Source organism: Mirounga leonina, unplaced genomic scaffold (assembly GCF_011800145.1).
Source record: "Mirounga leonina isolate KUSES-001 unplaced genomic scaffold, KU_Mleo_1.0 Mir_168, whole genome shotgun sequence".
NCBI lineage: Eukaryota > Metazoa > Chordata > Mammalia > Carnivora > Phocidae > Mirounga > Mirounga leonina.
In genome coordinates this window covers 31754416-31778719 of record NW_023270426.1, presented here as the reverse complement: position 1 = coordinate 31778719, position 24304 = coordinate 31754416, and the positions used below count along the sequence as shown (strand labels likewise).

The window sequence follows — 24304 nt, the reverse complement described above, 5'->3', positions numbered from 1 at the left end:
TGGCTTTTTCTTATAGCTAAATTTCCTCCTCATTATTACATGCCCCCCTGCAATTATCATTAAAAAACCCTCAATTTATGAGACAAATAGCCAAACCTCCTTCACCACCAAATTCCTCCCCACCTCACTTCCCTAAGAATGCTATAGTGAAGTCCCCACAAGTCCTATCAGCACTAAGATGGGCCTGGTATTCAATGGGCTAACTATCTAATGGGCAAAGGAAAATGATGTTCCCAAGTTACTGTAAAAACACTGATGTATCTTGATTATCATATAGTTCCTAAGAATAAACTTTTATCATAAGCAGATTCGCACAACTTTAACAATTTTATAAGTTCACTATGTTTTTTGTGGGTTTTACTGTTGTTATTTTAACATGTCTACCCACAGGTTATCAAGAATTAAATATGGTGGGGGGCCTAGATGGCTCAGTCATTAAGTGTCTGCCTTCGGCTCAGGTCATGGTCCCAGGGTCCTGGAATCGAGCCCCACATGGGGCTCCCTGCTCAGCGGGAGCCTGCTTCTTCCTCTCCCACTCCCCTGCTTGTGCTCTCTCTCTCGCTGTCTCTCTCTCTGTGAAATAAAATCTTAAAAAAAAAAAAGAATTCAATACTGTAATGTTTATACCATCTCATCTCAACTTTATTAGAGGCAGGATTAGCAGAGTATGGTAGAGCACTGCCAGACCTAAACAAAAAATAATCTACAATTTCTTCACTCTCCCATATATCCAAATATTCTATTCAGAGACAAAGACATCCCAGTTCATAGATATTGTGACTGACCAGAACTCACAGTCCCTATTCTGTACTTCATAGCACATTCTGGAGATCTTTGGGGGGAAAAAAAAATCCAGTGACATTAGAAAGTGTAAGTACAAATCGTTCCAAAATGTGGTCCTTACCGCCTCTCTTGGAAAACCCTCTGTTCCGTGTCTGATTATCTTCACAGTCATTATTAGATTCTTGAATAAAAATTTAACATGTGAATAGCATCTAAATAATTAACTTTAAAGTTGTAATATCTAAAGAATAGCACTATCACAGGATAAGTTAGTGAGAAAAATAAGTATTTTTAAGTTAAAATATGAACATTTTAATTCTTGAAATAATTTTAGCAACAGAAATATAAAGACATTATTCAGTCAATTCCCTATAAATCATTTAACATACCTAAATGTTAAGTGTATAACTGAGAATTCACTATTTCCCAAGTGCTACGCACAAGCCGAAGAAGAAGAATTTCATCAATACTGGTATGACTAAAAATGGTTTCAGAAATACCTAGACTATTAAAATAGTCAAGTGGTTCTTAAATGTAGGCCATCGGCCACTAGAAATACATGACTATTCTTTTTATAATAATATTTCTGTAATTTGTCTTTCTTACTGTATCTCAGACATTAGTGGATTTTTTTAAACATATGCAAATTTTTCCCCAATCATCCTAATGAAACAATTGGGGGATATCTTGGCTTTTCTGTTTTTAAGACAATATCAAGTAACATTACCAGTTTCTCAACAATGGAATGAGGATCACTACACTGAAGGCTGCCTAAGAATTAGCTGGAAGGTTTTTTAAAAATAAATTCCTAGAAAAAAATTAAATAGATAGATCCCTAGAATCCAGCCCCAGAGATGTTTATTTTTTTAAAAGTATAGAGAGCAACAAATGAGTAATTTTTAAAAATTTAAAAATGTTACTAATATGACTTGAATAACTTTAAGCTTTCTAGAAGATTCCAACAAAGCCACATCTGGGAAATACAGAAATGATTTCAAGGGACCTTTGTACATGTCATTAAATGTTTAAAATCTGAGAACTTTAAAAGTCATAGTAATGACATCAAGTGGCTAGACCGCTTAGAAGCTATGAGTTAAGTTCCTGTGCAAAAGTACTAATCTACTTAACAACTAATATTGTTTTTTAAGAAATAACCCAGAGCTCTTATTGCAGGCTCCTACTTGAAATGAAGTCAACAACTACTAAATATTCCTAAAGAGTCATTCATCTGATATCAAGACAATTATTTGGGAAACAGGATTTAATACTATAAGGGAGCTTAGCAGGAAGGAAAGAATTTTGAAAAGAAGGTTGCTGGCCCTGGAATAATGAGGACAACTAACATTTATTGCCTTATGTAAGAAAAACCTATAAATTAATTTGAGACCTGACAAGGACAAAGAGATCTCACATTTAATTTTGTCCAGTTATTCCCCTAAAACAAACCTATATTTTGACCACACTAGGAATTAAAATAGGCTAATGACATTGGGAGAAGTTGGGTGATGAGTACAATTACATTAGGAAAGGGGTGAAGGAAACTCTCTGTACTATTTTTCTAACTTGTAATGAGTCTTATACTCTTTCGAAATGTAGTTATTGGAAAAAAATCTGTAGAGTTAGGAAATAAAGCCAAGCACCAACAAAAAAGAGATACTATCCCAAGATTAGCTACAACCACATTACATTACATAAAAATTAGTTACAGAAAGTATATAAAATATATATAACATGTATAAAGTATAAATATTTAAAAATATAAATAACAATATGATACATTAATTATATTAAATATATATTTAGTACATAAATATATTAGGTATCTAATATAAGTATATATTCATATATGTTATATAATAATAGTAATAACACATTTAGAATTCAGTATGGTCTAGCACTGTTCTAAATGAGTAACATGTACTAACTTTTTAAATCTTCACAAAAACCTTGTGAAGTGGGTATTATCCTCTTTTATAAATAGAAAAAATGAAATACAGAAGTTAAATATGTTTTTTCAAGATAATACAACTGAGAGGAGACTCTGGGTCTCAAACCTAGGGTGTCCAAATCCAAAATCAACAGTCCTTATCACTAACTATACCAGATGGAGGAAACTAGACTGCAGGGACAATAACAACCACAAAAGATGCTATTTGTGTGCAGAATAAAAGCTTCTATCATGATATCAAAATCGGTTTCTGGGCTTGCCAATAACAATTTTAAGAATGAAAGAATTCAATCCATATATATAAAGAGAAATATACATATAGAAAATAGACCAAGGGAAGAAAGCAAACTTTTGGAGGAAAGTTCTCTCAGGTGCCATGAGAAACTAGAATTTGTGCTCAAAAGTGATCTGGTCTACCACTGGTAGGAGTCAACTGGGGAAGGTCTTGGCTAAGTGAAAATGATCTTGAATATTCACTGATTTTTAAAAAGGGAGATTAGGTAAAATAGAAATGGAAAAGAAAAAAAATGGTCATTTTTTTTCTTCTGTTAAATATTTGTTCTATGTTATGTACATTTTCGTTTGAATAAAATGAAAAAAGCACAGAAAATCAGGGAGAATGAGACTAACAATAACTTAGGGAAAACAGTTTTAGTAGATATATTAAAACCCCATCTAATTCCAAAGGGTTTTTTTTTTAAGATTTTATTTATTTATTTGAGAGAGAGAGAATGAGAGAGAGAGAGAGAGAGCACATGAGAGGGGGGAGGGTCAGAGGGAGAAGCAGACCCCCGCAGAGCAGGGAGCCCGACACGGGACTCGATCCCGGGACTCCAGGATCATGACCCGAGCCGAAGGCAATTGCCCAACCAACTGAGCCACCCAGGCACCCTAATTCCAAAGGGTTTTAAGGTGATCAGTCTAAGCTTGGTTTTGATTTTGAGAATCACTATTAAGAGTATAATGAAATTAAGACTCAAATATTTAATGAAGATAGATGGCATTTACTGTTTACCATGAATGTGTCTGGTATTGAATTTCATATTTTCATACACATTTTCATTAAGTCTGCCTAACAACCTATAATAGAGATGTCCTCCATTCTGCAGAATAGCAAACTGTGGCTCTGAGAAATTAAGCAACTAGCTCTAAGTCATTCAACTAGGGGGTCGCAGAGCAGGGACAGGAAACAAAGTCTGCAACTCCAAAGTTGTATTATGTTATTAAGATTCCACAGATAAGGGCGCCTGGGTGGCTTTGTCAGTTAAGCGTCCAACTCTTGATTTCAGCCTAGGTGATGATCTCAGGGTTCTGAGATGTAGCCCCAAGTGGGCTCAGCACTTGTCATGGAGCCTGCTTAAGATTCTCTCTCTTTCCCTCTGCCCCTACCCTCTCCTCTCTAAAAAGAAAAAAGATTCCACAGATAAATGATGACCAAACAAAAAGGCATCAGAGTCACCAGGGATGCTTTTTAATACAGGTTCCAAGGCCTCACCCAAATCTACTTAATCAGGTTCTCCTAGGAAAGCACTATTAATTACTGTAATCTATATTCTGGTAACATTACTCTATTCACATCATCCTCTGGTATTCCTCCAAACCAGTTTGTCAGTACCTTTGACAGAAATGTCTTGATTTCAGTAGTCATCCACATTCTCAAGAATCTTTTTCCACTGTCAAGAATTATGTTAGTCTGAATAGGGACCTGCATGTCCCAAACTGCACGTATATATGGACATGGAGTTTTGATTCTTGACATGTTCTTTCCATTATCTACTTTTTCTTAAGGTAGCAAACCATTCAAAAGTTGCACCTCATAGATTAAGGCAGGCTGAGAAAGGTCAAACTAGGATGCCTGAATTCTTGGTTAAGGCTCTGGCAACAGCTGCTTTATAAAACTGAGTTTAAATAAATTAGAACTGAAAAAGACTATGACACTTAATCTTAGTTTCTCTTTAGCATGTACACTGAACATTAAATTTTAAAAGCCACTAGAGAAAACACTGAACTTACCTCTCCAGAAACCAGAGCTATCACCTTCTTCAAACTTGTTATTTGAAAAACCTATACAAAATAGAAAATTAAACATGCAAATTTCTGAAAACAATTACCCGTACCTCTGTGGTAAACCAAAAACCAAAAACCAAAGGGACTACCAGTTATGGTGCCCCCTTAAAATAAAATAAACCACACAGAGCTATATATGTGTGTGTGTGTGTATATATATATAAGTATATATATACACACACACATACATATACATACACTGAATGAAAACTCAGGTTGCATTATGACTTCTGCCTTGTATCAATTAACTAAGGTAAAAGGTCCAGCCAGTGTTCTATTACCTCAAATGTCATATATATGTAGATGGTCAGAACAGCAGCATATATCAACATAAACACTATATACTTTCTATTCGAAATATCGAAGTTTTTAAAATCTTATAATCTCTTCATCTGCCAGGGGACAATACAACTAAATTATAATTCAATATTCAATAATTTTTCCCATTTCAGTAATAAGGAAATTCTTCCAACATTTTTTGTTTACAAAAATTTTTTTACATCTTTCATTTAGTTCTGCTTGTAAATTTCTCATATAATAAAAACCTGTATCTAGAGTTATGTGTCTCTGGAGCATATAGATACATCTCTAATTTTAAAAGCATTCATCAGTAGTATTTCACAAAATTTTTAAATATTGAATCTTAATAAAATGATCTTTAGTGCAAAGATAGTCAGGGAGCAATATCCACTAAAATTAAAGGTCAGGCAGGGCTGTGTTGGGAGACTCAGGGTGGCTCTACGAGGCCTGCCTGCCTGCTGGGACTCCTGTCATCCTACCTGGGATTTTATTAAATGGCCTGTTTTGGATGGGTTCTGGGGGATGCTGAAAAGATGGCAGAGGAGTAGGGGACCCTATTCCAACTGGTCCCGGGAATTGAGCTGGGTATCTACCAGACCACTCTGAACACCCACGAAATCAGCCTGAGATGTAAGCAGACAGATCTGGATCTCTACAAAAAGAGTATCACAGGCGGTTGGTTTGGAGGTATGAAGCGGGGAACCGTGATTCCGCGGGCAGATATCAGAGGATAAACGGCAGGGTGAGGGAGCCACTGGGATCCTATACCGCTGGTGAGCAACAACCTTATGCGCCGGGGACGGGGCACAGACTCGCAGACTGGTAGCAACAGGAAAAGGACTTTAGGGCAGCTCCCCAGATGGAAACCCTGAGCTGCGGGGCCGTGCGTGTGAACTAGGGGCGGCTGGTCGTTTTAGAAGCACAAAGGGCAGAGACGTGCCCCGACCTGGAGGCGAGGACTGGGAGCGCTGCTGAGGGGCGCACAACCCAGGACGCTGCAGTTTATATAGCAGCACAGACACAAATGGAGATGGTGTGCGTGGCCTGGAGTGCTCACTGAAGAACAGACTGCGATCTCTCTGCTCTGAGGCAGAGGGCTGGAAACAGTCTCTTCTGCTCTCTCAGAAGAGAGCAGAAAGCCACCAGAGAAAGCCACCAGAGAACAAAAGCCCCAAAAAACCAATTTTCACTGAGCCCATCCCCCCCACAGGGGGCAGGGCAACTCTGCCCAAACAGGGCTGCCTGAGTAATAGTCAGCCGGCCCCTCCCCCAGAAGACAGGCTGGGAGAACAAGAGGCCAGCAACCCTAAGGTCCCTAGAAAACAGGTGCATCTTGTTTGGGTTGTGGTCATTAATTTGGACTCTCTACATTCCCTCAAGCACCCACCAAAAGAATGACTAGGAGGAAGAACCCCTCAAATAGGAAAGACTCAGAGACTATGACTTATGCCACAGATTTACAAATGGATTCAGATATAACCAAGCTGTCGGAGATGGAATGCAGGCTAGCAACTGTGAAGACAACAGCTAGAATGGAGAAATCGATTAATGGCAACACAGAGTCTCTAAGGGCAGAAATGAAAGCTGAATTGGCAGAACTTAAAAATGCTATCAATGAGATTCAATCTGATCTAGATAATCTAACACCTAGGATAAGCAAGGCAGAAGAACGAATTGGTGGTTTAGGAGACCAATTAATAGACAAGAAGGAAAAAGAGGAGGCCAGGGAAAAACAACTCAAAATCCATGAAAATAGAATCAGAGAAATAAGTGACATAATGAAACATTCCAATGTCAGAATTACTGGGATCCTGAGGGGGTCGAGAGAGAAGAGGACTAGAAGATGGATTTGAGCAAATCGTAGCTGAGAACTTCCCTAATCTGGGGAATGAAAGAAACACTCGTGTCCTAGAGGCAGAGAGGACCCCTCCCAAGACCAAGGAAAACAGGCCAACACCCCGGCATGTAATAGTAAAACTCGCAAATCTTAGAACCAAGGAAACCATCTTAAGGGCACTTAGGAGGAAGAGATTCCTTACGTACAGAGGGAGGAACATCAGAATAACGTCAGACCTATCCACAGAGACCTGGCAAGCCAGAAAGGCCTGGCAAGACATATTCAGGGTACTAAACGAGAAGAACATGCAGCCAAGAATACTTTATCCGGCAAGGCTGTCATTTAGAATGGATGGAGAGATGCAGAGCTTCCAAGACCGGCAGAAACTGAAAGAACATGTGACGACTAAGCCGGCCCTGCAAGAAATATTAAGGGGGGTTCTATAAAAGGAGAAAGACCCCAAGAATGATACAGAACAGAAATTTACAGAGACAATCTATACAAACAAGGACTTCACAGGCAACATGATGACAATAAATTCATATCTTTCAATAATCACTCTCAACGGCCTAAATGCTCCCATAAAATGGCACAGGGTTGAAGATGGGATAAAAAGACAGGACCCATCCATATGCTGTCTACAAGAGACTCATTTTGAACCTAAAGATACATCCAGACTCAAAGTGAAGGGATGGAGATCCATCTTCCATGCCAGCGGACCTCAAAAGAAAGCTGGGGTAGTAGCAATTCTTATATCAGACAAATTAGATTTTAAGCTAAAGACTGTAGTTAGAGACACAGAAGGACACTATATCATTCTTAAAGGGTCTATCCAACAAGAAGATCTACAATTGTAAATATCTACGCCCCCAACATGGGAGCAGCCATCTACATAAGCCAACTGTTAACCAAAATAAAAGAGTTGCATTGATAACAATACATTAATTGTAGGAGACCTCAATACTCCACTCTCAGCAATGGACAGATCATCTAAGCAGAAAATCAACAAAGAAACAAGAGCTTTGAATGACACACTGGACCAGATGGGCCTCATAGCTATTCCACCCTAAAACATTCCACCCTAAAACAACAGAATACTTATTCTTCTCGAGTGCACATGGAACTTTCTCCAGAATAGACCATATACTGGGTCACAAATCAGGTCTCAAATGATACTAAAAGACTGAGATTATTCCCTGCATATTCTCAGACCATAATGCTTTAAAACTGGAAGTCAATCACAAGAAAAAATTTGGCAGAAATTCAAACACTTGGAAGCTAAAGACCACTCTGCTCAGGAATGTTTGGGTCAACCAGGAAATCAAAGAAGAACTTAAACAATTCATGGAAACCAATGAGAATGAAAACACACTGGTTCAAAACCTATGGGATACTGCAACGGCAGTCCTAAGGGGGAAATACATAGCCATCCAAGCCTCACTCAAAAAAAGAGAAAAATCCCGAATTCACCAACTAACTCTACACCTTAAAGAACTACAGAAAAAGCAACAAACAATGCCTAAGCCACACATTAGAAGAGAAATAATTAAGATTAGAGCAGAGATCAATAAATTAGAAACAAGAAACACAGTGAATCAGATCAACAAAACTAGAAGCTGGTTCTCTGAAAGAATTAGTAAGATCGATAAACCACTGGCCAGACTTATCCAAAAGAAAAGAGAAAGGAGGGCGCCTGGGTGGCTCAGTTGGTTAAGCGACTGCCTTCGGCTCAGGTCATGATCCTGGAGTCCCTGGATCGAGTCCCGCATCGGGCTCCCTGCTCGGCAGGGAGTCTGCTTCTCCCTCTCCCACTCCCCCTGCTTGTGTTCCCTCTCTCACTGTGTCTTTCTCTGTCAAATGAATAAATAAAATCTTTAAAAAAAAAAAAAAAAAAGAGAAAGGACCCAAATTAAGAAAATTATGAATGAAAGGGGAGAGAGCACGACTAACACCAAGGAAATTGAAACAATTATTAGAAATTATTATGAACAACTATATGCCAATAAATTGAGCAACCTGGAAGAAATGGATGTCTTCCAGAAACCTATAAACTCCCAAGACTGAAAGAGGAAGAAATTGACAACCTGAATAGGCCAATAACCAGTAAGGAGATTGAAGCAGTGATCAAAAACCTCCCCAAAAAACAAGAGTCCAGGACCTGATGGAGTCTCTGGGGAATTTCACCAAACATTCAAATAGAAATAATACCTATCCTCCTGAAGCTGTTTCAAAAAACAGAAACAGAAGGAAAGCTTCCAGACTCATTCTATGAGGCCAGCATTACCTTAATCCCCAAACCAGGCAAAGACACCATCAAAAAGGAGAATTTCAGACCGATATCCCTGATGAATATGGATTCCAAAAATCCTCAACAAAATCCTGGCTAATAGGATCCAACAATACATTAAAAGGATCATCCACCACGACCAAGTGGGATTTATCCCCGGGATGCAAGGGTGGTTCAACATTCGCAAATCAATCAATGTGACAGAACACATTAATAAGGGGAGAGAGAAGAACCATTTGGCCCTCTCAGTTGATGCAGAAAAAGCATTTGACAAAATACCACATCCTTTCCTGATTAAAACTCTTCAGAGTATAGGGATAGAGGGAACATTCCTCAAGCTCATAAAATCCATCTATGAAAAACCCACAGTGAATATCATCCTCAATGGGGAAAAGCTGAGAGCCTTTCCCTTAAGATCAGGAACATGACAAGGATGCCCATTCTTGCCACTATTGTTCAACATAGTACTAGAAGTCCTAGCAACAGCAATCAGACAACAAAAAGAAATAAAATGTATTCAAATTGGCAAAGAAGTCAAACTCTCTTCGCAGATGACATGATACTTCATGTGGAAAACCCAAAAGACTCCACCCCCAAATTACTAGAACTCATACAGCAATTCAGTAATGTGGCAGGATATAAAATCAATGCACAGATATCAGTTGCTTTCTTATACACTAACAATGCAACTGTAGAAAGAGAAATTAGAGAAACGATTCCATTTAAAATAGCACCATAAACCATAAGATACCTCGGAATAAACCTAACCAAAGAGGTAAAGGATCTATACTCTAGGAACTACAGAACATTCATGAAAGAAATTGAAGAAGACACAAAAAGATGGAAAAATATTCCATGCTCATGGATCGGAAGAATAAACATTGTTAAAATGTCTATACTACCCAGAGCAATCTATACCTTCAATGCCATCCCGATCAAAATTCCAATGACATTTTTCAAAGTGCTGGAACAAACAATCCTAAAATTTGTATGGAATCAGAAAAGACCCCGAATCGCCAAGGAGATGTTGAAAAAGAAAAAACAAACCTGGGGGCATCACGTTGCCCGAATCCAAGCTATATTATAAAGCTGTGATCACCAAGACAGCATGGTACTGGCACAAAAACAGATATAGAGAACCCCGATATGGACCCTCAACTCTATGGTCAAATAATCTTTGACAAAGCAGGAAAAAACATGCAATGGAAAAAAGACAGTCTCTTCAATAAATGGTGCTGGGAAACTCAACCATTCTCTAACACCATACACAAAGATAATTCAAAATGGATGAAAGACCTCAATGTGAGACAGGAATCCATCAAAATCCTTGAGGAGAACACAGGCATCAACCTCTTTGACATCAGCCACAGCAACTTCTTTCAAGATACATCTCCTAAGGCTAGTGAAACAAAAGCAAATATGAACTTTTGGGACTTCATCAAGATAAAAAGCTTCTGCACAGCAAAGGAAACAGTCAACAAAACAAACAGGCAACCCACAAAATGGGAGAAGATATTGCAAATGACATTACAGATAAAGGGCTGGTATCCAAGATCTATAAAGAACTTCTCAAACACAACACCCAAAAAGCAAATAATCAAGTCAAAAAATGGGCAGAAGACATGAACCAGACACTTCTCCAAAGAAGACATACAAATGGCTAACAGACACATGAAAAAATGTTCGTCATCATTAGCCATCAGAGAAATTCAAATCAAAACCACATTGAGATACCACCTTACACCAGTTAGAATGGCAAAAACTGACAAGGCAATACACAACAAATGTTGGAGAGGTTGTGGAGAAAGGGGAACCCTCTTACACCATTGGTGGGAATGCAAGTTGGTACAGCCACTTTAGAAAACAGTGTGGAGGTGCCTCAAAAAATTAAAAATAGAGCTACCCTATGACCCAGGATTGCACTACTGGGTATTTACCCCAAAGACACAGATGTAGTGAAAAGAAGGGCCATATGCACCCCAATGTTCATAGCAGCAATGTCTGCAATAGCCAAACTGTGGAAAGAGCCAAGATGCCTCTCAACAGACGAATGGATAAAGAAGATGTGGTCCATATATACAATAGAATATTACTCAGCCATCAGAAAGGATGACTATCCAACTTTTACATCAACATGGATGGGACTGGAGGAGATTATGCTAAGTGAAATAAGTCAAGCAGAGAAAGTCAATTATCATATGGTTTCACTTATCTGTGGAACATAAGGAATAGCACAAAGGACATTAGGAGAAGGAAGGGAAAAATGAAGGGGGGGAAATCAGAGGGAGAGACGAACCATGAGAGACTATGGACTCTGAGAAACAAACTGAGGGTTTTAGAGGGGAGGGAAGGGGGGTTGGCGGATGGGGTAGCCCGGTGATGGGTATTAAGGAGGGCATGTACTGCATGGAGCACTGGGTGTTATATGAAAAAAATGAATCGTGGATCACTACATCAAAAACTAATGATGTACTGTATGGTGACTAACATAACATAATAAAATTAAATTAAATTTTAAAAATATAAATAAATAAATAATAAATAAATAAATGGCCTGTTTTGGGGTGCCTGGGTGGCTCAGTCCGTTAAGCATCTGCCTTCGGCTCAGGTCATGATCCCAGGGTCCTGGGATCAAGTCCCACATGGGGCTCCTTGCTCAGCAGGGAGCCTGCTTCTCCCTCTGCCTGCTGCTCCCCCTGCTGTGCTCTCTCTTTCCTCTCTCTCTGACAAATAAATGAAATCTTAAAAAAAATAAAAACAATTAAATTAAGTTAAAGGTCACTATAAGATGGCTGTCAAGCAGTATTTAACCTAAACTACAAAATACTAAATATATTAAGTCATGGCTTCTGCAATACAGAGACTAATCAATTACTGTCTGACAGATGTTAAATTTATATGTAGAATGTATACATAAAGTCACTTAATATCTCAGGTTCAAAAATTTTAACATCCCTTTTTAGCAGAGAAATTTAATACACAATTATGATACAAAAGTACCCTAAAGCCTCAATATATGATTAGATGACAAAAAAGTTTTTCCTTGAAAAGATACATCATTTCAAAATAAACACAATCTGTACAGAAAGAGTGTATTACCACAAAACCTACATTTTGAGTTATTTAGTTCCATTTCAGAATTTGCAATCCTTCAAGTTGGTTCAGAAAAGGATTATATTCTATCTACTGCCCTCCACAACTGCCCCTTCCCTCCATTCTACCCTCCTTGACTGCTAGGTTTCCAAAATGCTTCAGAAGTCTTCAACCTACACATTAGTGGTCTTGATCTTAAATTCTGTTCCAGTTCTGATATACAGTTTTAAAGTTTTTAAGGAAAAAAAGAACTTCAAAGCTTCTACTGGTTCTTTGCTCAAGTAGATGGAGATTGAAATTTACCTTTGGAAGTACATAAGATGGATCTCTTGTTGCAGGGCACAGAGGAAGGGAGTCTTGAGTAAAGGAAAAAAAACTAGGGTTCACTCAAATTGTGATTATAAGATATCATAAGCAGTTTACCTCTGTTTCCAAAACTCTTTCCAATTCCAAAACCACCCATTGTGGATGTATTCTCTCTTTTATTAGACTCGCCAGCATCTGAAAATGTTCAGATAGAGTTAAAACTCTTTAAAACATAAAATTAACTGTGTCATCAAAAACTAGGAATTAAACCAATCTTTGGGATCACTTAAAAATAAAATCTTTTATGGTGATTAACATAACAATAAAAAATTTTTTTAAAAAATAAAATCTTTTAAAAAGTGTAGGGGAGGGCACCTGGCTGGCTCAGCTGGTAGAGCATGCAACTCTGGATCTCAGGGTGGTAAATTCAAGCCCCATGCTAGGTGTAGAGATGACTTAAAAATAAAAATTTTAAATGAATGAATGAATCTCCAACATAAAGGGACTTCCAAGGATGGGGGAGAAAGAAGTACAGGAACTTATAAAGATAAAATATCCTGCAACTTCTATTTAAAAACTCCTGAATTATAAAACCAACATAAAAACATAAACATACTACTGATAAAATACAGCTTTCTACTAGTTTTTATTTTACTAGTGACCTTTTATCAGGAAATACAACTCTGTGATTTTCTGTATATTAAAACCTCACCCTGATTAGAGCCAGCTACTTATGCCCCTGTATGAAAGTCCTGCTATTGAAAATTTTATACGCTTGTCTTATTTTTAATTATTACTTATTCATTTTATTAGTATTTAAACTGCTCTCAATCTTTCCACTTTTAAAACTTAAGTTAGGAAGGAACTACATAATAAATAAAAGCTGCAACTACCACTCCCTTAGTCACATCTCCACCCCTCCAGGGTCTTTCTTCACGTTATCCTTGTGAGCTTTATCTCCCACTACTCAACGGAGAGCACCCAACATTCTAATTCACACCAAACAACTTCCCTACTCCGCATTGTGAACTTCAAATATTTTCAAAAATTCCTATACACTGTTTCTTAAGCATGGCATTCCCTACTTTCCTATTTTTCCTATCAAAATTCTTTTCACTCTTCAAAACCCCAGTTCAAAGGCTACCTCCTCTATGAGGTCTTCTTTCAGACCTCAGGTCATAATCAATCCTTCTTCCACATTACCACTCTCTCTTTATTTCTTCCATGTGTTTCTCTACCACTAGTTAAGAATTTTGAGAGCAGAGTTGCTACGGCAAGAAGCATGGCTATTTAAAACAAAAAACTGGAACAAAAGACATCCAAAATGACATAAACTGCCGCTTCAAACTATCACTAGAAAAATTAAAGCATTATCTTGTGGTCTTCATAAATTGTGTCTTATCTAACTGTGTAATACCCTAATACAGGGCAGTTAAAGGGTCTGCAAAACTCCTAAAGCCATGTGCAAAATTACGTATGAGCAATTATCCATATTTTCATCAAATTCTAAAGATGAGTGTGATTCAAGAAGTTAAAACTATTTAGGTCATACTTTAGAGAACATGAAAAGTGATCAATTCTATATTATAAGCAATTAATAGTCAATTTCAAAAACAAATTACTAGCTACAAAAGCTCTGAGAAAAAGTTATCATAGAGACTGAAACTAAAATATTACATTAACAATAAGGGAAAGAAGTTACATTCATGGGTCTATGAATTTCCAAGATTATATGTAGTAATGGTAACTTTTTAAAGTATTAATTCAACCAAGAGTTTTGATCAGAAGTTTAATGTGTTTTTCAACCTAAACATATGGACTTAACAATGTGTAGTAAAATCTGTCTCAGTGATGGTTTTCTCATTTAAAAACCCTTTATTCAGAGATACAGGCTTCCAGTTACAGAATGAATAAGTCACACAGATAAAAAATACATCAAAGAAAATATAGTCATTAGTATTATTAATAACGTTGTATGGTGACAGATGGTAGCTACACTTGTGGTGGGCATAGCATAACCTATAGAGTTGTGCAACAGCTATGCTGTATACCTGAAACTAATATAACATTGTGTCAACCACACTTCAATTTTTTTTAAAAAAGATGAAAAAAGGGCTCCTGGGTGGCTCAGTCCTTAAGCGTCTGCTTTCAGCTCAGATCATGGTCCCAGGGTCCTGGGATCGAGCCCCACATCAGGCTCCCTGCTCCGCGGGAAGGCTGCTTCTCCCTCTCCCACTCCCCCTGCTTGTGTTCCCTCTCTTGCTTTCTCTCCGTGTCAAATAAATAAAATCTTTAAAGAAGAAAAAAAAGCATCTTCAATTAATGTAAAACTTAAACAAGATATATGAATATACTTTCTGAATTTGACAATTTAAAAATAGCTAATTAATTTAAAACATTTCTCAGGGCGCCTGGGTGGCTCACTAGCTTAAGCATCTGACTCTTGATTTCAGCTCAGGTCACGATCTCAGGGTTTTGAGATGGAGCACCACATGGGGCTCCCTGCTCAGCAGGGAGTCTGCTTCTCCTCTCTGCCCCTCCCCGGCACATGTGCGCCCTATGGCTCTCTCTCCCTCTCTCAAATAAATAAAATCTTGAAAAATACATATATCTATAGATCCACATCTGTGTTAACTGAATCTAAACAAGAAATTAAGTTTTCCAAGTATCGAAAGAAATACCACACATCAAACCTTCAGTGTCTCCAATGAATAAAAATACCTAGAAATAAAGTTTTTCAATTAACATCTTATGAATTCAAGAATAAGTGTTACATGTATTTAAAACTACCAATTAGCCCTAACTTATGCATTATAAAAGAAGTGGTCATATGGATTTTTAAATAAATTGGAGGTTCTAATATTTTATGGCACTATATTAAAATATAAAGCAGAATACTATCAGCATTTTATTATCAAATTTAAAAATGGACTATAGGAAGGTATTTTGCTATATCATTATCTGCCAAATCAAATACTGGTTGTTCTAAAAATAAAAAGTTCCAAGCTTGGGAAATAACCTCCTAATACTAATAAGCTAACAGAAATGCTTCCAAATTGCCTTTTCTTGAGAAATAAAAGCTTAAAAAAGATTCTCCTCACCCAGATCTCTGAAGCTTTTACAAACATTCCTCCTATGCCAATTGTTGGATATCAGTAATCATAAACACATTAAGAAGTAGCTCTGTAAAGCAACTATCTTTAACCAATCAATTAAACCCATCTATTTTATCAATTTAACTATTTCCTACTATCCCAGAAAAGGAAAAAGCAAAAAGCAAACGGTTAATTGAAAAAATTATACACTCGTTATTCCAAAATCTACTGTGTGGTGATTTATAACAGATTTAGCTTTGCACTAAACAGTCATAATAGTCTCTATTCTTTCCACCATTCAAGTTGATAAGATTCAGGAAAGACAAAGATACTTACCTCTGTTTCCCATACTCCTTCCAGAGGCAAATCCACTTCTCATGAAATGATTTCTTCGAGAAGGTCCATCATCCATTTCTAAATCAAGTAACAATTTGAAGCAAGTCAAAGTAAGTATCTTGGTGGTACACAAACTTTAAACCTTTTCAATGGGCCACCCCACATGACAAACGAAGAATTCTATAAGTCAATAAGAAAGACAAACAGCCTAGTAGCCTACCTAAGGTAGGTCTCCAAAAGAAAAATAAATGGTGACTAAATCTTACTCAGTTAAACAAAATGGAAATCAAAGGAAGGAGATAGCTTTTTTCAATCATATGATTGACTGGAAAACAGTTTAAGTTTGCTAATACCAAAAACCACCAAGGACATAGGGAAACAAGCACAAATCATATACTATAGTAAAGCCACAAACTATATCTTGATCCTAGCTTTAAGAGAATATACTTTTTGAAAGTATATTAATTTCTCCTCTGGATAAACAAACCAAATTGTCACAGAGAAACTAAATCAGTACTTAAATCTCTGTATCATGCCTAGATATAGTTTTACAGGTGAGCTCTACCAAACTCTCAAAGAACAAATCATTCCAATGACATATAACCCTCCCAGGAAAGAGAAAGAGGACTTATTCCCCAACTCATTCCATCAAGTCAACCTAACTTTGACATGTCAAGGACAGAAGAAAATCTCTCTTACTCACAAGGAGATGTAAAATCTCCATAACAATTATTAGGAAAACAAATCCAATAGGAAACTGAATAGATAAAACATTATGACCAACTGGGGTTTATTCCAGTATGCAAGAGTATTTTAACATCACAACATCTTAAAAAGGTAATTAACAATATTAACATATTAAAAAGAAAAAAACTATCTCCATAGATAAAAGTACATGAAGTAACTCAACATGATATATGACTTAAAAACTTATAATTAGGAGGGAGAGGAGTAGGAGACCTGGATTTCGTCTGGTCCCAGGAATTCAGCTGGATGGGGATCAAACCATTCTGGACACCTACGAACTCAACAGGAGATCAAAGAAAAGAATAGCAACAACTCTCTGAACAGAAAAGCGAACACTTTCTGGAAGGTAGGACGTGCGGCAAAGTGAATCGGAGGCGATATTCTGGGGCATAGACGGCGGGGGAGGGGGCCGCCGATGGCCGCTTCTGGCAAGTGATAGAGCAGTGGAGCTCAAAATCAGAACTTTTAGAAGTCTGCTCCGCTGAGGGACGTCGCTCCAGTGGCTAAGCAGGTGGTGGAACCCTCGCTGGGACAGTGTGGTCTCAGGACCCTCACAATCACAGAAAGACTGGGGGTGCCAGAGTGCGGCAGAGCTCCCAGGTATCGGAGCAAGAAAGCCGGCTGCAGAGACGGAGCCGAAGAGTGGGCACTCAGCTCGGGGTGCCATAAACCGTGATCCGCGGCAGTCAGGCCACTGCTCTTCCAGCAGGGACCCAAGAAGCAGCAGATCCGGGGAGACCCCCCTTCCTCCCCAGGGAGGAGCAATGCAGGAACGCACCGCAGGCATCTGCTGGGTTTGGAGACTCCACACGGGGTCATGTGCCAGAGACAGAAACGCTCGGTCACAGGCCAGGTGAGCACGGAGTGCGACGGAGACAGGGGAGACGAGAGTGATTGACTCCTTCTCTCTGGGGGCTCACTGAGGAGTGGGGCCCCAAGGTTTCGGCTCCTCCCAGGCAGAGATTGGGAGGCCGCCATCTTCATTCTTGACTGCCAAATCTGTAGGGAAAGCTTTCAGGGAACAAAAGCTACCAAGAGCAAACCCACCCAAGCAGATTACTTAGCCTGGCCCCTGACAAGGGCGGGGCAATTCTGCCTCCGACAAAGACACTTGAGAATCTCTGCAACAGGCCCCTCCCCCAGAAGATCAGCAAGAACAGCCAGCCAAGACCAAGTTTACCAATCAATGAGAACAGCAAAACCCCAGAGCTAGGGGAATATAGCACATAGAATTCATGGCTTTCATTCTGGAAAACAGTATGGAGGTTCCTCAAAAAGTTGAAAATAGAGTTACCATACGATCCAGCAATTGCACTACTGGGTATTTACCCCAAAGATACAAATGTAGGGATCCAAAGAGGCACATGCACCCCGATGTTTATAGCAGCAATGTCCACAATAGCCAAACTGTGGAAAGAGCCAAGATGGCCACTGACAAATGAATGGATAAAGAAGATGTGGTGTATATATACAATGGAATATTATGCAGCCATCAAAAGGAATGAGATCTTGCCATTTGCAACGATGTGGATGGAACTGGAGGGTGTTATGCTGAGCAAAATAAGTCAATCAGAGAAAGACATGTATCATATGACCCTCACTGATATGAGGAATTCTTAATCTCAGGAAACAAACTGAGGGTTGCTGGAGTGGTGGGGGGTGGGAGGGATGCAGTGGCAGGGGAAAGACATTGGGGAGGGTATGTGCTATGGTGAACGCTGTGAATTGTGCAAGACTGCTGAATCACAGATCTGTACCTCTGAAACAAATAATACAATATATCTTAAAAAAAAAAAAAAAAGAAGATAGCAGGAGGGGAAGAATGAAGGAGGGTAATTGGAGGAGGAGATGAACCATGAGAGACGATGGACTCTGAAAAACAAACTGACAGTTCTAGAGGGGAAGGGGGTGGGAGGATGGGTTAGTCTTGTGATGGGTATTAAAGAGGGGACGTTCTACATGGAGCACTGGGTGTTATACACAAACAATGAATCATGGAACACTACATCAAAAACTAATGATGTAATATATGGTGATTAACATAACAATAAAAAATTAAAAAAAATAATTCATGGCTTTTCCCCCATGACTCTTAGTCTTTCAAAGCTAATTTTTAAAATTTTCTTTATTTTTTTCTATTTCTATTTTTTTAGTTGAATTTTTCTTCTTCCCTTTTCAGCCAACATCTTATCAATTCCTTTTTTAAAATCTTTAATTTTCATTTTTACAGTCATTTTATCCCTTCATGGTATTTAACCTTATTTTTTGTGTATATATAAGTTTTTCTTTCTTTAAAATTTTGGGATACAGTTTCTTCTAACAGACCAAAATATCAGACAAATTAGATTTTAAACCAAAGACTATAATAAAAGATGAGGAAGGACACTACATCATACTTAAAGAGTCTATCCCACAAGAAGATCTAACAATTGTAAATATCTATGCCCCTAACATGGGAGCAGCCAATTATACAAGCCAATTAATAACAAAATAAAAGAAACACATTGACAATAATACAGTAATAGTAAGGGGCTTTAACACCTCCCTCACTGAAATGGACAGATCATCTAAGCAAAAGATCAACAAGGAAATAAAGACTTTAAATGACACACTGGACCAGACGGACTTCACAGATATATTCAGAACATTCCATCCCAAAGCAAGAGAATACACATTCTTCTCTAGTGCCCATGGAACATTCTCCAGAATAGTTCACATCCTGGGTCACAAATCGGGTCTCAACCGGTACCAAAAGACTGGGATCATTCCCTTGCCTATTTTCAGACCACAATGCTTTGAAACTAGAACTCAATCACAAGAGGAAAGTCGGAAAGAACTCAAATACATGGAGGCTAAAGAGCATTCTACTAAAGAATGAATGGGTCAACCAGGAAATTAAAGAAGAATTTTAAAAATTCATGGCACAAATGAAAATGAAAACACAACTGTTCAAAATCTTTGGGATGCAGCAAAGGCAGTCCTAAGAGGAAAGTATATAGCAATACAAGCATTTCTCAAGAAATAAGAGAGGTCTCAAATACACAACCTAACCCTACACCTAAAGGAGCAGGAGAAAGAAGAGCAAATAAAGTCTAAACTCAGCAGGAGAGAGAAATAATAAAGACCAGAGCAGAAATCAATGAAATAGAAACCAAAAGAACAGTAGAACAGATCAACAAAACTTGGAGCTGGTTCTTTGAAAGAATTAACAAGATTGATAAACCCCTGGCCAGGCTTAGCAAAAACAAAAGAGAAACGACCCAAATAAAATCATGAATGAAAGAGGAGAGATCACAACCAACACCAAAGAAATACAAATAATTATAAGAACATATTGTGAGCAACTCTATGCCCGCAAATTAGATAATCTGGAAGAAATGGATGCATTCCTAGAGATGTATAAACTACCAAAACTGAACCAGGAAGAAATAGGAAACCTGAACAGACCCATAACCAGTAGGAAATTGAAGCAGTCATCAAAAATCTCCCAACAAACAAGAGCCCAGGGCCAGATGGCTTCCCAGGGGAATTCTACCAAACATTTAAAGAAGAATGAATACCTATTCTTCTGAAACTGTTTCAAAAAATAGAAATGGAAGGAAAACTTCCAAACTCATTTTATGAGGCCAGCATTACCTTGATCCCAAAACCAGACAAAGACCCCATCATAAAGGAGAACTACAGACCAATATCCCTGATGAACATGGATGCAAAAATTCTCACCAAAATACTAGCCAACAGGATCCAACAGTACATTCAAAGGATTATTCACCACGACCAAGTGAGATTTATTCCTGGGCTGCAAGGTTGGTTCAACATCCGCAAATCAAAGTGATACATCAATAAAAGAACAAGAAACATATGATCCTCTCAGTACATTCAGAAAAAGCAGTTGACAAAGTACAGCATCCTTTCTTGTTTAAAACTCTTCACAGTTTAGGGATAGAGGGTACATACCTCAATATCATAAAAGCCATCTCTGAGAAACCCAAAGCAAATATCATACTCAATGGGGAAAAACTGAGAGCTTTTCCCCTAAGGTCAGGAACATGGCAGGGATGTCCACTATCACCACTGCTATTCAACATAGTACTAGAAGTCTTAGCCTCAGCAATCAGACAACCCAAATAAATAAAAGGCATCCGAACTGGCAAAGAAGAAGTGAAACTCTCACTTTTTGCAGATGATATGACACTTTATGTGGAAAACCCAAAAGACTCCACCCCAAAACTGTTAGAACTCATACAGGAATTCAGTAAAGTGACAGGATATAAAATCAATGCACAGAAATCAGTGGCATTCCTCTACACCAACAACAAGACAGAAGAAAGAGAAATTAAGGAGTCAATCCCATTTACAACTGCACCCAAAACCATAAGATACCTAGGAATAAATCTAACCAAAGACGCAAAGATTCTGTACTCAAAAAACTATAGAATACTCATGAAAGAAATTGAGGAAGACACAAAGAAATGGAAAAATGTTCCAAGCTCATGGATTAGAAGAACAAATATTGTGAAGATGTCAATGCTACCTAGAGCAATCTACACATTCAATGCAATCTCCATCAAAATACCATCCACTTTTTTCAAAGAAAGGAACAAATAATCCTAAAATTTGTATGGAACCAGAAAAGACCCCGAATAGCCAGAGGAATGTTGAAAAAGAAAAGCAAAGCTGGTGGTTTCACACTTCCGGACTTCAAGCTCTATTACAAAGCTGTAATCATCAAGACAGTACGGTACTGGCACAAAAACAGACACATAGATCAACGGAACAGAATAGAGAGCCCAGAAATGGACCATCAACTCTATGGTCAACTAATCTTTGACAAAGCAGTAAACAATGTCCAATGGAAAATAGACAGTCTCCTCAACAAATGGTGTTGGGAAAATTGGACAGCCACATGCAGAAGAATGAAACTGGACCATTTCCTTACACCACACACAAAAATAGACTCAAAATGGATGAAAGACCTAAATGTGAGACAGGAATCCATCAAAATCCTTGAGGAGAACACAGGCATCAACCTCTACGACCTCGGCCGCAGCAAGTTCTTGTGAGACATGTCTCCAAAGGCAAAGGAAGCAAGGGCAAAAATGAACTATTGGGACTTCATCAAGATAAAAAGCTTTTGCAGAGCAAAGGAAATAGTAAACAAAACCAAAAGACAACCAACAGAATGGGAGAAGATATTTGCAAATGACCTATCAGATAAAGGGCTTGTATCCAAAATCTATAAAGAACTTATCAAACTCAATACCCAAAGAACAAATAATCCAATCAAGAAATGGGTAGAAGACATGAACAGACATTTCTGCAAAGAAGACATCCGAATGGCCAACAGACACATGAAAAAGTGCTCAACATCTCGGCATCAGGGAAATACAAATCAAAACATCACACCAGTCAGAATAGCTAATATTAACAGGTCAGGAAACGACAGATGTTGGAGACGATGCGGAGAAAGGGGAACCCTCCTACGCTGTTGGTGGGAATGCAAGCTGGTGCAGCCACTCTGGAAAACAGTATGGAGGTTCCTCAAAAAGTTGAAAATAGAGCTACCGTACGACCCAGCAATTGCACTACTGGGTATTTACCCCAAAGATACAAATGTAGTGATCTGAAGGGGCACCTGCACCCCAATGTTTATAGCAGCAATGTCCCCAAGAGCCAAACTATGGAAAGAACCTAGATGTCCATCAACAGATGAATGGATAAAGAAGATGTGGTATATGTATACAATGGAATATTATGCAGCCATCAAAAAATGAAATCTTGCCATTTGCAACGACGTGAACACAACTAGAGGGTATTATCCTAAGCAAAATAAGTCAATCAGAGAAAGACAATTATCATATGATCTCACTTATATGAGGAATTTGAGTAACAGGACAGAGGATCATAGGGGAAGGGAGGGAAAAATGAAACAAGACAAAACCAGAGAGGGAGACAAACCATAAGAGACTCTTAATCTCAGAAAACAAACTGAGGGTTGTTGGAGTTGAGGGGGGTGGGAGGGATGGGATGGCTGGGTGATGGATATTGGGGAGGGTATGTACTATGGTGAGTGCTGTGAATTGCCTAAAACTGATGAATCACAGACCTATATCCCTGAAACAAATAATACATTATATGTTAATAAAAAATTTTTTTTAAAAAGTAGCTTAGCTTTTGGCACACAGTAAACAGGAAAGGGAAGGTGACATTACAAGGACAAGGACACAGCCAGAAAAATTAGCAATTCTCTAAACACCAACTTCTAATGTTTGCCAGGCTCTCTCCAAATATACAAGATGAGAACAGCCATGCTTAAGCTGGTTCAAATTTTAAAGCTATGCTGTGTAATACTACCATCCTTAGCCATATGTGGCCATTTAAATTCAAAATTAAGTTAATTAAAAATAAGCAGGGCTCCTGGGTGGCTCAGTTGGTTAAGCGACTGCCTTCGACTCAGGTCATGATCCTGGAGTCCCGGGATCGAGTCCCGCATCGGGCTCCCTGCTCAGCGGGGAGTCTGCATCTCTCTCTGACCCTCCTCCCTCTCATGCTCTCTGCCTTTCATTCTCTCTCTCTCAAATAAATAAATAAAATCTTAAAAAAAAAAAATAATAAGCAAAATCAAAACTTCAATTCCTCAGTTGTACTGATCAGTCACATTTCAAGTGTACCCTGTGGCTATATTAGTGCAATTAAAAAATATTTCCATCACTGCAGAGTTCTAATGAACAGCACTGGTCTAAGATTGGTAGTTCCCAAGCTGTGGCACAAAGATATCAATGGAAAAAGGAGTAAGGTGTTCAGTCATGTTTCCGTCTTGAATCAACATATAAAGCTGACTTCAATACAGTGGTACTCAAATACTTCAGAAAGTAACATATATAAGACACTGCAAGCTCTTAAGAGTCAACAGGAATTGTTTTACCCTCAAGTAACAGACTAAAATATCCTTTACTCAATTAATTGAAATTCCTGTATATGTTTCCCAGGATTTCTTCTATCTTTTGACATTTATATTACTTCACCACTACTGATTTTTTTTCTCTCTCTTCATCTGCTATAATTTCAAGTAACTCTTCATCTAACCCATACTGCACTTAAGATCCACATGATACTTGTCCACTTGGTTACTATAGTATCTAGATCCACACTTCTCCCAAATTCTATGACAAAAACCCAAATACTAAGATAGAAGGCCAAAAATTAAAATTACCATAGAAATAAGTGGGGGGGAGGCAAGAGGATAAATGATTTCCTAATAAGAGCATGGAATCTTGTATTATGAAACCTCACTCAAGTCAAGCAAATTTAATTAAACATGTACGAGCTATACTGTATTATGCCTATTAGTAAAGAAAGGGTCAAGAGTATAAAAGCTTTGTAAGCACTGTAACTGCTTAACTAAAACACCTATGATGCTGTATCATGCAAGCCTTAGCCACACTTGGAATTGAGAATGAAAACCTGATATGGTTATATTCCTATATGGCTTCATCTATTTTAAT

At 38.2% G+C, this 24304-nt stretch overlaps 1 protein-coding gene across 3 annotated transcripts in view; it reads right to left on the bottom strand.

The window, feature by feature from the left end:
* DDX4 (DEAD-box helicase 4) overlaps positions 1 to 24304 on the bottom strand; it is a 69941-nt gene that overhangs the window by 34186 nt on the left and 11451 nt on the right. For 2 of the 3 annotated variants that reach the window (XM_035013884.1, XM_035013886.1), the window contains exons 3-6: positions 16053 to 16130; positions 12739 to 12816; positions 4745 to 4795; positions 905 to 964 (exon numbers count right to left, since the gene is read on the bottom strand). In XM_035013884.1, the coding sequence (XP_034869775.1) occupies positions 905 to 964; positions 4745 to 4795; positions 12739 to 12816; positions 16053 to 16130 (267 nt within the window). The remainder of the gene's footprint in view (positions 1 to 904; positions 965 to 4744; positions 4796 to 12738; positions 12817 to 16052; positions 16131 to 24304) is intronic. The other variant, XM_035013885.1, reaches the window with a different exon arrangement.